Consider the following 14,170-nt stretch of genomic DNA (forward strand, 5'->3'; position numbering starts at 1 on the left):
TATCAGGGTTCCTTATGCTTCCCCGATGAAAGTAGCCTCAAAAACAACATAATTGAGGGGCTCATATTAAGTACATATATATAAGTAATATATAAGTGTATGCATATAAGCATATTTTAATAATTAATGTGATGAGTAATGCAGAACTTCAGATTCGTCACTGCTTAGTGCGCAACTAAAGGTGCTATTTCATGCTGACGCTCGACGCTCGTTTTGAGCGTCAAAACCAATCACGTGACCGACGCTCAACCAATGAACGAGCGAGTCAGAGTGAATGAGCGTTGAAAGTCGCGTGGACCGATCACGTGACTGGTTTTGACGCTCAAAATGAGCTTCAAGCGTCAGCATGAAATTGCACTTTTAGGTCTAGAGTTTTCAGCATCAAAACCAGTCATGTGATCGGTCCACGTGACTTTCAGCATCAAGCGAAAAGGCTAAACTCTATTTAGCTTTTCCGTACTTGTCCGGTTGACGCTCGTTCACTCTGACTCGCCAGTTCGTTGGTTGAGCGTCAGTCACGTGATTGGTTCTGACGCTCAAAACGAGCGTGGACGCTGAAAGTCTCGTGGACCGATCACGTAACTGATTTTGACGCTCAAAACGAGCGTCGAGCGTCAGCATGAAATCGCATCTCAATTGGAATACACCCTATATAAGCATTCAGTATTCCATTTCAAATAAAGCGCACCGCATGCGTATTACTCCGCCAATCACAAGCCATCCACTACGACTTCTCCCGTCCCATAGCCATATTTTAGAATAAAATACCTTTTGGACATTTTCGATGAATGAAATTTTACAGAATTATGATACATATTACCTTATTTAATAAACTGCACTTCCTGGCCCCAATGAAATTGTTGTGCTGTCTGAATTGTATAAATAAACACTTAAATTTAACAGGTTCAAGTATAATAGTAGGTATTAAAATATTGAGAATAACGTTTATATGGTTTATTTCTTTGTACTACTACACAAATATATCACCATGTATTTAGACTTAAGTCACCATTTAGTTGAGAATCTATGATAGTAGTAACATACTGGATACTTCATAAATCTTCCGTCCATATATATCCATTTTATTATGCTTTCTATTAAATAAATATACTTACAGTTATCCATTTTTCTATTTTACTGTACTCTCTCATTTTGTGTACACATATAGTTATGTAAACATTTTATTCTCAACATTGAAACATTTCTTAACGTATAAGCGTCCGATGATAAAGGAAAGTACAAATATTTAGTTTGGAATTAGGTACAGTGTAATTTGCTTACAAAGCGTATTTGAATTAATTGTATGCAGCATACAAAAAATTTCAATTGGAAATGTAATGTAATCACACGAAAATACCACTAAGTAGTTGTGCCATGTTGACATCCATTCACGTAATTCACATAATACTTTTGCTGATTTGCTTATTCCTATGGACAATTGGCACAATTTTAAATACAACTATGGAATAAGGTGGAACACAATATTTCGTAACATATCGATGGCTTAGTGCACAAATATTTTACGCTCACTTATAGCGTTTTCGAGAAAAACAGGTTTAAATTTATAATAGTACATAATATTCAAGGGCATACGATGAGCGAAAATATTAGTTTCCACAAATTTATGACGTAGATATAAACGTGATTTTTATACAACATAAAGAAACAGTCAAGAACTATTTGTTACGTATATAAAAACTCAAAATTCACAAAAAGTGGACATACAATATTGATGCACTAAGCCATTGATAATGTGTCGATATTTTAATTCCAATAAGATTTCTCAATCTTGCGGTAAATTTCGAAATTGTTTCACGTTTCAACGACACAGATAGTCGTCATATGTAAAATAAAAAAAATCGAATATTCCAGTAAAGATAGTTAACTGTGAAAAACAGTTACATTTCCATTTCACCCTTTTCTTGTTCTGCTTGTAATAAAACGTCTTATTATAAAATTAAAAATAAGTGGATGTAATCCTTCTGTATCATATCTTCTTTACAGATGTATGTTTAAAACACGATGATATTCAATGTTCAGTGTCATGACGTTCATAAACACATTTTTTTAAACATACATATAAGTAAAATCTATGATTATTAATAACATATAGATAACATCTTTGATTTGCAGTAATCACATTATTGCACTTCGCTAGATTTGTAATAGGCTTCTTTTACCCAGAATCTTTTGCAATAATGTAAGTAGAAGCCGAGAATTAGTACTTCCGTAAAATCTGAACGTTCGCATGACACTGACTATAACAAAAAATGTTATAATTTATTTTCATGATCTTTGCTACTAACAGTGATTAAAGGGTAACACGTTCACTGTCAGAGTATTTTTCGGAATATATCCCCATACGTCTACAGGTACAGGTACATCTCATTTTGAACTATCCAATGAATCACATACGTACTGTGGTCCGATGGAAAGAAGTCGGTTGAAATGTCACAGGGGCACGAGGGGTTCTTCGCTCGCATTGGCTACCGCCGCCCGTGTCCCGTTTGCTTACTTTGTATTCATCGGCGTTGTTGCGCCGGCCAATAGGGATATACTATTCGGACCTGATAATCGGGCCCTAGAGTTTCTCGACCGACTTCTATCCATCGGGGCACAGTACGTAAACATATGTTTTACATGGATGTACATATAAACGCACACTGACGACTCACATGTGACTCGTAGATAGTGACCGTGTTAATTATGAACAGATTAATACATACATAACATATAAACTATAGTAGCAAACTAAGAAACAGTTTACACGAGAATTAATATTATACAATCGATAATACTCTGTCAGAAAATATAGAGGCTTATTGTTTTGTCAGACAAAATTAGCTATAATAATTTGATGAACGAGATTCGTCTCTACTGCTACAGATTTTAAATGCATAATGAGGATTTAAAAATATATTGAGATCCGATCGATTCAAGTAAATCTATCTGGTCGTGGAACAATATTTATATGAAATTTATCTTCACCGATAAAGTCGCTATTACCTTCTAACTTTTAGAAGAAGGATACAAATAATCGTGTATATATATATATATGTATATATATAAGAATTTTGGAAATTTCATTCTCTACAACACATAATATGTACTTTCGACAATCTTTGGTTTAATTGTTAGAAAAGAAACACTTACAGTAGGGTGGATGCACCATTTGTCGCCACTTTAAGCTACTGTACCAGGTTTGGCCACTGCTTAAAGAATATAATATTTTCCCGCGTAACCAATAAATGTAACCTTATATTTCTGGCGGTATACTTAACAAAATATTTATGATGTGAAATTCCCCACATAATAATGATCTGCAAGCAATTTAAAAGCAAGATAATTATGCACATGGCCAAAAACAGTGCAATGGCCAGAAATGCTACATCTACCCTAGTCGAATTTCTATCATCATCATCATCATCATCATCACAGTTCAATAAAAGTTTCTGTTCGAAAGAAAATGGATTGTTTGTTACGGAATGCAAAAAAGTTGCAAATATTGCATGTTTCTCAATTTTCTAATTATAAAATCAATTTTATCATCATAGTTTAATATATCATCATAGTTATGATTAATGTTGTTTCTACAAACATACATTGCATACAATATCTGAATGTGTATGTTAGAAACGACAGTAAGCAGTCTTTTCCAACACAATTTGCTATACAAAAGAAAGCCAAATAATTCATAATTTTAATTGATGCCAGGACATCAATAAACCTTCAACAAACCCCTGTGATCTAGTGAATCCTTTAATGTTTGGAACAACTGTAATTGCTGCTCTGGTTTTAAACTGTAGACCTGCAGTACATAAAGTCGATATAAATGTAAAGTGCGGACAAACTTATATAACGTATACAACATATTTTTGGAAATTGAAATTCAACAATTACAGCTTAAAGTCAAATTGTAATTATTGTTGATATGACGTGCTTATAAATTCATTCTATGAAAATTTAAACTTATCAATCAGACAAGTTAAAAGTATTGTTATACTGCTTCTTAAATCTCGCACAAATTGTATTCACAAATGAAGTACGTGAAATTTAAGAGACTTTGAAAACAATATTAATAGCAGTAATTAGTACTAAACGGAAGTCCTGAACGGCTTTTACATTTAATTGGTCATAGTCGTATTAAATGAATTTTTCTAATAAATTAATGCACGATTTCTCTTAAGGGGTCACGCCTAGTTGGCAGGCGAACAAAAAACGTGATTTTCAGGAATTTTTGGTGGGAAATCTAATCTGTATTTTTTACAACTATTTGCTTATTTTAAAAGTACATATATTCAGCAACGCTCAGTAATTTTATTATAGGAAAATATTAAAAAATGAACGAATAGCAGCCACTCTGAGCCCGATCATCTGAAATCGAGAAGTGAAGAAGATTTTGTAAGTATATGCATTTATCTGGTTCGTGAACGAAGGATTTTTGTTTTTGACGAAAACTCTTTTTTTAATTCACGAAAAACGAACAATTCAGACATCGAAAAGTCATGTATTTTGCGTTAAACGGTCGCCATTTTGTCAGAGATCATTTTTTTTTTAAATCCTTCGTTCGCGAACCGGATAAATTCATATATTAACAGAATCTTCTTCACTTTCTGATTTCAGATGATCCGGCTCAGAGAAATCGCGCTCACCGCGCAGCGCCATTATAAAAACAGCTTCCGCGAGAGTGGCTGTTATTCCTTCATTATTTAATATTTTCCTACAACAAAATTACTGAGGGTTGCTGAATATATGTACATCTAAAATAAGGAAATAGTTGTAACAAACATACATCACATTTTTCACAAAAAATTCCTGAAAATGACGTTCTTTTTCGTCCTCCACCTAGGTATGACCCCTCGATCTACTCCTTTGCAATATTATTTCCAGCTCTAATAAAAACGCTTAAAAAAACTACGTGATTTCATTAAGTAATTCTTTATATTTTACCTGCTGTAAAAGTTTTTGCGGCGAAGCGGTTTGAATAAACGAAGATATATAAACATTTACAAATGTGGCCATTAAATACTGGCAATCAAATCGGTCCATTATTCCTCCATGACCAGGAATAATATCTCCAAAGTCCTATAATAATTATATAAAGTAGAAACATCTTACTTTCAATGGGACTTAGGTATAACGTGAGAAAAATCTGCTGGAATTACCTTAATTTTGAATGCTCTCTTAAAACCGCTTGCAAAGAAGCCTCCAAATGGTCCGATCACAGAACTAAATACTGACATTGACAATGAATGAAGTAGAAAAGGATACAGAGTTACGGTAGACTTTCCACTGACCTGTGGAAGAATGTAATTATTATTAACTATTTTTTATTATATGTTCTCATCGCGTGCTTTCATGATTTCATAAGCTGTTTACCATTTTCCATAGAACTTGCGTGCTACCAGGCAAAGTATATTCCTGTGGTTGAAAAAGTGGAGAAGGTTCACAATCCATAGTCATTCGTTCTAAAGTTTCGCTATACTCAATAGGACAAACGAAGTAGTGATACTGACACATGATATACGATACCTGAAACATATTTTGATTTAAATTTGTAAGACCACTAAAATACAGCAGTATCTACAGTATGTACAGAAGAGCGTGCTCCTCGTAGCCACGGCCCTGTACTTTAACCCCTCAACGACCGACCCCTGAAACGAAAAACTGACCGTGAGGCCCGGGTCTTCGGAACGAAAACCTCCACTGTTTTCCCGGGCGGTGTAGGAAATGCGGCTTTAAGGCCCGTACGAGATACGGAGGCGGGCGACCAGTGGAAAACGGAGGGTGCGTACTAGATACTGAGGTGGTCGTTGAGGGGTTAAGAAGGAGTGGGTCCTTGAGAATTCGGAGGTTCATAAAGCACAAGCTTCAAGGAAAACGTATATTCAAGCAGTTACCTCGAGAAATTCGAGAAATATGGTCTTCAACTTCGGAGTATGCAGAAAAGTTAGTTGAAAGCGTGTTTACACGGTGTCAAGCGATTATCGACAACAACGGAGACTGGACCATGTACTAAATAGGTAATTGCGTATTAATTCATAAAACGTACTTTTCGGCAATAAAGACTTTTTTTTAAATCTAATGATTCCTTTCGGAGAAACGAGGAACACGCTCTTGTGGAACAGATTGTACGTATCGATGGCTTAGTGCACACATATTGTAAGTCCCCTTTTTATGAAATTTGAGTTTTTTATATGCAACAAATAGTTCTTGACTGTTTCTTTATGCTGTATAAAAATCACATTTTTATCTTTTTTTTATAAATGTGTAAAAAATGACATTTTTGTTTATTGTATGTCCCTGAATCTACTATGCTGGGTGCACAAATGTTGTATGTCCATGCCAGAGGACAAACAATGTGCATAGTGACTTTCTTGATTTCCATGATATGGCACAGAAAGTATTTATTTAATTATAAAGTACCATTGAATGATTGAACCTGTTTTTCTCAAAAACGCAAAAAGGAGACATAGGATATGTATGCACTAAGCCATCGATATATAGTATTTTACTTAGAAAATTAAAATGTAACATTACCAGTAAACCAAGTATAACTGTTGAAATACCACCACCTATAAAACCTTCCCAAGTCTTTTTGGGAGACAATTTAATCAATGGCGTTTTACCAAAGAAGAAACCAAACATGTACGCCATTACATCATTTATCACTATCATGCTAACTGGAACAATAAACCTGAACCAAAGAAATATGTATTATTACAGAATAATGTGTTAAAGAATATTGATTTATATAAACAACTGGCTTACCATATCAAACCTTCGAAAATATTTTTTATAATAAGATAGCTTTGTGTCACAACAATAAGTAAAGCGACATGTGTCCAAGCGAACAGGGAAAACTGTTTCATATAATATTTCTTTACAAGTGATAATACGAACCATACGAAGCCAACAATATATAGACAAAACGAAATAAAACGGTGATACGTAACAAGTACCCGCAAATATTCCTGTAAAGAAAAGAAATAGTAATTCCTTGCTCAAGTATTTCATGTGATTTCTAAATTTCCCTTTAGAAATCTTTTATCCTATCATACACTTCAGACAACTTACTATTTATATATATTTAATTTAATTCCTAAACTTACGTCATTTCGGTTGATGTATTTACCAGTAGTTGACCATGTATCAGTAGTTGACAACTTTTCAGAAAAACGTGAAAAATAAGGTTTTTAGAAGTGGCGAACTGTGGGTATTAGGAGCCGCGGCGCGCTGTTGAAAAGAGATAGTTGCACCTCTAAAAACCTTATTTCTCACGTTTTTTCTGAAAAGTTGTCACCTACTGATACATGGTCAACTACTGGTACCTTTACCATACATTCCTAGCTTTTTAAAAGTATTAAATTGTCTTATATAATAGTATAAGCTCAACATTTATTAGATATACTAACAAAAGAAAGAGAAATTTCTTAATTTCATTTTGGTTAATTTATGCCTGTGGCATTTGATAAAAAAAAGAGGAAGAACCAACAACCGAATAGAAACCTAACAAAGTAGAACTGGAAACCATACAAATTATACAAAGATAACGCTTGGAGAAGCTTTATTCATTGATTTTATGTAACTACTAAGGTCGGTTTTAGATATATTGACTGGTGAATTCGTTCTCGGGAACAGCGATCGAGGAGAAATCAGTCACCACCATCTGACGATCGTGGATTTGTCAGTTGGAGTCGCACAGCCCCCGCAGGGTATGGTGGGGTAACGGAAACGCTGCTCGGCTCCGCCTGAACCTAGTCGTTTGGGTGTTATTTATTCTTAGCGTAATAGTTGTGTGCGTTACGGAGCTATGCGTAGACCAATACGAGATGAAGCTATCGAGAAAGAATCAATGTTCTGACCAATAAAGCTCCTGAATTTTTTCGGAGCTAACGCACACCTATTCTGATGTGTTTATTTCTACGCTGAGAGCTCGGTTCGGCCTACACGCCAGAAGCTTAGCACTAGCCCCACCACTTCTGGCTCGCTCTTGTTCTGCGAAGGCGAGAGCGAGATGGAAAGAGAGCGAGTCAGAAAACGTTGAGAAAAGGAGCACCGAGGCAGGCAAACTGTGAGGTGGGAGAATACCCCTCGCGAAACTCACCGGCCAATATATCTGATACCGATCTTAGGAATGTTCATAAAAATGTATGAAACGATTCAAGTGCCATTCTTACATTTATATACCACAGAGTGTTGTTATTAACAGCCTCTTAAGGTCCGGTGCAGACGAGCGGTTTGCGGCAATCTGCCGCGCACGTTAGCAGAACATAAATTTGAAGGCTCCCCGAAACCAACGCGAATATCCACTCCGCGCCGCGGATCACATAAGGCAGCAGTTTTTTTATACATGGTGGTTTATGGGCAGCCTTATCTGCTCCGCGGCGGATCCGCTCCGCGCCGCGAAATTCGCGTTGATTTGGGGGAGCCTTCAAGCGGTATGTTTGCGTTTGTTTTGACGAACGCAGGCATTGCTTCACCGCGAATGAACGCAGCGGCAAACTGCCGCGAACCGCTCCTCTGCGCCGGGCATAAATTAGTTTCATTGGATAAAAATGGTGCAAGTATACTTACTGTTCTATTAATCACTACGGCAAAATAGTCCATCAAATTTTCTCCATAAAAGAAGTAATTGGAAGTAATTAAGAAATACCAGGATAAAGATCTGAACCATGGTAAACCATGAATTCTGTAAACAGCGTACCCAATATTAATAATTTCTTGGAAACATTTCACCTGCACAACCAGTGTCTGTAAGCAAACGTGCATACTGTTTAAAAGTACTGAAATTTCATTCGTTCGCAGTTACGTACGCTAACATGATTATTTGAAACAAATGGAAGCTTAGACAATTGATAGAAAAGAAACTTACCGTGGCCATCAGCGCTAATGGTCCAATATGAATAATTCCACAAAATCCAGCAATCATGAACCAGCTAAAAATACTTCTGATCACCCAATTTTTCCAGCTATAAACAAACAATTTAATATCCTTTGTAAATTGATTTGAATATGCATTTAAATTGAGGGTTTCAATCCGCTTTGCCATTTTATACAATTAAATTCATTCGTTCGGATAATTTTACCGATCGGGTAAGCCGGAAAGGACTAAATCCAAAATGTGTGGGGTATGATCCGTTCCTTGTGGTAAGTTCTGAGCCAAGTCTTCCAGTTCCAATTTCGCATCGTCTTCGGACTCTGCGTCTTCTTTCTGCGCGATACACTCATGAATGTTATTGCAATAAATATAATCGTAAGTGTCGGAACGTGTAATCTTAATTCATTGTAGATTAAAAGCATTGAATGAAAAGCAGAGACGATAGTATTGGATATATGCAATTGCTCTTGGAGAATCTTTGTAATTTAATTCCTAAAGGCTATAATAATATTTTACTTTTTAATAATATAATTTCATGAAAAGGAACTTCCGATTTATTTTGTATTAAAAATAGAAGAAGAGATAGCAATAGGGTTGTGTAAAAGAATTATAATTAAAATAAACATTTATGTATATATGTAGGTATGCACTATATACAACACGGAATCACTTGACATTATCAATCAAAGAGAAAGGGGTCAATCAGAATTCGCATGGCTTCAATGAGAAGATAAGCCAATGTTTTATAATTACGCCCTTATAACTCTGTAGATGAGGAAGAAAACATACGCATATACGGTTCACTACGTGCTAAAATAGATTAAATAAAAATACCATTCAAAAATGAATATAAACAAGTGCCTATATATATCGAAATTCAGACTCCCGACATTCTCTCTCTTATCAAATTATTATCTCTTAATGAATGCTACTTATAGTCTTGCAACAGCAGTAGAACTATGAATAAAACGGAGAAATGCTTCGTTCGCCGAAATTAACATAAACACGATACAGTACAGATTTAAAATCGCACATGTATAGCTGTAGAAAAAAGATACGTGTGCAAGACTCCTATAGCTACGTTGTAAAAATAATAGTAGCGTAGCAGCGTGATCACAATGGTTTAGTATTAAGTACGTAGCTAGTAGCTGTCACAGCGATCATTCGATCATCTTAATATGTATGCATGCCGCAAAATGCAAAGGTCAGCGCAACCAATTCGATTGATTGGGCGGTACGATCGAAACGACGAGAAAATAGATCGGGCGAAATAACTGCTGCGCAGCCGAGCGAGGGATGGATTTTCGGATACAAGAGAGGCACGTTTATATATACCTGGTCGTCACTGACGTCCCGCGCTTCTGCCGACGCATCGCCGACGGTTCTTTTACGGATCTCCGACATTTTCTACGCGGTTAATGATTTACGACAGTGGTATTCGGCACGAGAACCTAAGGTAATGAGCAGCACTGCGACCACTGATTCGTATGGCTCAACTGCATATTTACATGCTTAAATAATCAACTGAACAGAGCGGACGTAACATGCACCTATCACGTTCGCGCAACGCAACTGACAGGTTAAACGCAGGGTACTGCCGTCGTCGACGTTGGTCGACGTTCGGCTTATTTCGAGTCCCGTCGGAAAATCAATGGGGGAAAAAACTAAAATGAAAGCTTAAGGTGTGATTTCATGCTGACGTTCGACGCTAGTTTTGAGCGTTGTTACGTATTTTAATGTATTTGTATTTGTATTTTTGGTTTTCCTGTTAAACAGAATGGCGTTTCACAGCCTATATCGCTTTATATTGCTCAACGAACTATTAGTCCTTTATCTTTTTCCTCCTCTCTCTCTCCTTCGGGTCCCAGCAGCAGCGGCGCAACCGGGAGAAAGGTAGTCACCCATCTTTCCCCAGTACCCGCCAAGTGATGCTTATCTTCCTAATGGAGATATTGAAATGCGAACGCGGGTTGGTGCCCGTGGAGCGCTGAACCGCTCTGCTCGTGGAAGTGCGGGTGTTTTAAATAAAGCAAGGTACACTAGGCGCCGGAATTGGCTACCCTTCGGAAATTTGGCAAAGTTGCATGGCACTAGAACCGCTGAGTTCGGTGGAAATAAAGATTATTGAACTGAACTAAATTTAACTATTGAATATTAACCGGAACTATTAAGAAAAGAACAAAGATATTTAAAGATTGATCAAAGGTTGGGCTTTATTGTAATACGTCCGTGCTTTTACAACGACAGTGATGAATTGCGAGGCGAAGAAACAGGCTTCTTCGTACGTTCGTTCCTCTTTTTAAAATTAATACATTGTTTTCGAGCGATAAGGGAGGAAGCGAAGACAAATTTCAAATGTAATAAACTTCATCCATAACTCTTTAAAGTTCGAACTTCGCGCTTTAAGAACTTACGCTAAATGCCGCTAAGGCGAGGATCGCAAGTCGCAACAACGAGGGCCGGTATTCATAGTCGCTGATTGGTTATTCCCCCTCCGCGAAATAGTTTAATTATTCCTGTATTTTCCGCCGTTCACTGCTCTTCACCCTGTGTGCAGCTTATTGGGAAATATTGTGAGAGCGCCATCTACTAAAGTAAGCTCTGTAATCGAGTCAATCGCGTTACAGGACTGGTGTCACACAAGTATTGAAATATTGCAAAAATGTTTTTGTCATTAAATAGTCTGTCAAATTTTACAAAATCGATCATCAAACAGTCGAAATTCCCAATACTGCCAATAACAGGTGACAACTAACCCGATTAGACTGCTTTAATTTTCGCCACCAGATGGCGTAGCGGAAATAAGAAAATGCCAATAGCGAATTCGGTAACTCGCACTGACTCTGCACTGGTGCCAAACAATGCCTTGGATTGGTTGATTCTTATAGAGCTATCTTCGTCTCTATCAGAAACAACTAATCCAACTCATTTTCTGGCATCAGCACAGAGTCAGTGCGAGATACCGAATTCGCTATTAGTGTTTCTGTTTTGTTACAGGGGCGATGATTACGAATGATTGTCAGTGTGGTCAGTGTTATGAAAGTTGGTAAATACAGAGTATCAATGATGATTAGAAGAAGTAAATATTTTGTAAATTATTAGAATGCCTTCATAATTGAAACTTAAACGAATAAAACTGACTATTGTTTGATAAAGACCAAAGTCGTAGGGAGAAACATTAACAACACACTATGACGTTGCCTGGTATTGGAGTATTTGGTACGGGAAGTATCGTGAGGATAATTATTCCTTTTCTGAGAGAAAAAGGTTTCAGAATCGAAGCTATTTGGGGCCGCACGTTGGCGGAAGTGTCGGAAGTCGCGACTGATCTTGAAATACCATTTCATACCAGTCGAATAGATGACGTACTTCTTAGAAAAGACGTCGATTTGATATTTATTATGTGTTCTCCCAGCTTACACGCGCAAATTGCGGTGAAAGCTTTGGGAATAGGGAAGCATGTTGTTTGCGACAAACCTGCTGGCTTGAGCCAAAGCGAAGCTTTAAAAATGGTGCGAGCTGCGCAATATTACCCTTCTTTGATAAGTATCGTCAACCATAGCTTAAGATTCCTACCAGCGTTCGTTCATATGAAGAAAGCTCTAGAGGGAGGGTATTTGAACGGCCCTGTGAATGTCATAGAAATTAGAGTACATATGGGTAGTTTGTTGCACAATGGTAAGTTAATTTCGAATTGAACGATTACTCTTCTTAGAGAGATACTAACGCTGATCTGCGTACAATTTTATGTATTTTTACAGGATACGATTGGTTATGCGACGATACGATGGGAGGAGGCATTTTAGCACTGGTAGGAAGCCACGTGATAGACTTAATTTTTCATTTGATCGGTCAACGGGCCTCCAGAGTACACGCGGTAGTTCGTACTTTCACTCAGACTACAAAACATATAAATGGAATAAGGCATGTGACGTCGCCAGATTTCTGTAACTTTCAAATGGAACTGAGCGGCGGCACTTTGGTGACGGCAACGTTAAGCAACCATTTGCAAGGGCAGCTGTCCCAAGAGGTATTAATATGCGGAGGGGGTAATCATCTTCTTGCGCGTGGCGGAGATCTACACGGTTGCCGTAACGGGCAAGAAGAAACGTTGTATCGTGATACGGACAGTTTGCAAGATGTATCATTTCCTATTGCTGATTCCATTCCAAGACCATACATCAAGGGATTAAGAAATATGATTGCTGCGCTCAGAGAAGCATTTCAATCTGTGGAGGATAAAAAAGGTTGGATAAAAGAACCAGTGTTCTCAGCGTCAACTTTTGAAGATGGTTTATATGTACAGGCAGTTATCGACGCGTTGCGGCAAAGTAACAAACGACGGGAATGGGTGAAGGTTAATATTTTAACGGAAGAACCAGACCCAAACCCTTTGTTAAGTGCAGCTGTAAGAGCTACTGCCATTTCGATATGATGTAACTGTTACATAAACACTGCTTTCCAGCTGCATGAAAATCTTGAGTGTTACGACACAATGACGTAGCAAAGAAAGACAGATAGTTACTAATTACGAATTTGTAACTGTCGTCTACAAGGCACAGTCTTCCCCGGATTATCGAGAAAGATTCGGGACCGGGGAATCCTCGGTACTGTCGTTTGCAGAAAAGAAGGCGCCCGGACGCTAAGCAGGGCAAGGGGGCTACTTTGCTCGCATTGGCCGACGCGACACCGTCGACCAGTACAAAGTAGGCGAACTGTACACAGGCGGTGGGAGCCTAAGTCAGACCTTGCCCCGCTCAGCGTCCGGGCGCCTTCTTTTCTGCAAACGACAGTAGTTGGTACGCTACGAATTGCGTGCGGCGTAGCATACCATTGGTTCATCCTTAACCACGCTCCGTCCGAGGAACCCGCCTCAGGTCTCAACTCTCGAAAATCAGACTCGCACTGACTCTGTGCTGATGCCAGAAAATGAGTTGGATTAGTTGTTTCTGATAGAGACGAAGATAGCTCTATAAGAATCAACGAATCCAAGTCATTTTCTGGTACCAGCACAGAGTCAGTGCGAGATACCGAATTCGCTATTAGTAAACGTAGTGACGTTCGCTAAAAATGGGCCGAGTTTGAACTCAGTTCCATCGAGAAATCTTAAAAAAGCCATTGGTAATACTTTCATGAACATTTATCAAAAACATGAACATTATATTTTTCTGTACCGGGTATTTTACCTGGCCCAATGGTTTCATTGCTCTCGGTAGTTAACGGGCGGCTTACCCGGGACCGCAGGCTCCCGCTCGCAGCGAGGAAGCAAAACTGTGGGGTGGGTAGGTC

General features: G+C 37.9%; 2 protein-coding genes across 3 annotated transcripts; one reads left to right on the forward strand and one right to left on the reverse strand.

Moving 5' to 3' along the window:
* Positions 1-939: 939 nt before the first annotated feature.
* Cds (CDP-diacylglycerol synthase) lies at positions 940-10,482 on the reverse strand. Of its 2 annotated transcripts, XR_013084632.1 has the most exons (11): positions 10,217-10,482; positions 9,090-9,214; positions 8,876-8,972; positions 8,578-8,754; positions 6,772-6,974; positions 6,541-6,697; positions 5,380-5,532; positions 5,166-5,297; positions 4,951-5,085; positions 2,624-3,808; positions 940-2,418 (listed from the first exon to the last, which is right to left on the reverse strand). XR_013084632.1 is itself a non-coding variant. In XM_076806613.1 (10 exons), the coding sequence occupies exons 1-10, from the start codon at positions 10,283-10,285 to the stop codon at positions 3,719-3,721; spliced, it is 1,338 nt and encodes a 445-aa protein (XP_076662728.1). In that variant the 5' UTR covers positions 10,286-10,482; the 3' UTR covers positions 940-3,718. The 2 variants fall into 2 exon arrangements, 1 of the variants encoding a protein (XP_076662728.1); XM_076806613.1 differs by having other exon boundaries at positions 940-3,808.
* A 1,407-nt stretch (positions 10,483-11,889) lies between these two features.
* On the forward strand, positions 11,890-13,448 carry LOC143365975 (glucose-fructose oxidoreductase domain-containing protein 1). The gene is made up of 2 exons (XM_076806619.1): positions 11,890-12,559; positions 12,643-13,448. The coding sequence occupies exons 1-2, from the start codon at positions 12,073-12,075 to the stop codon at positions 13,314-13,316; spliced, it is 1,161 nt and encodes a 386-aa protein (XP_076662734.1). The 5' UTR covers positions 11,890-12,072; the 3' UTR covers positions 13,317-13,448.
* Positions 13,449-14,170: the final 722 nt, after the last annotated feature.

The sequence above is a fragment of the Andrena cerasifolii genome, chromosome 2 (assembly GCF_050908995.1).
Source record: "Andrena cerasifolii isolate SP2316 chromosome 2, iyAndCera1_principal, whole genome shotgun sequence".
NCBI classification, from domain to species: domain Eukaryota; kingdom Metazoa; phylum Arthropoda; class Insecta; order Hymenoptera; family Andrenidae; genus Andrena; species Andrena cerasifolii.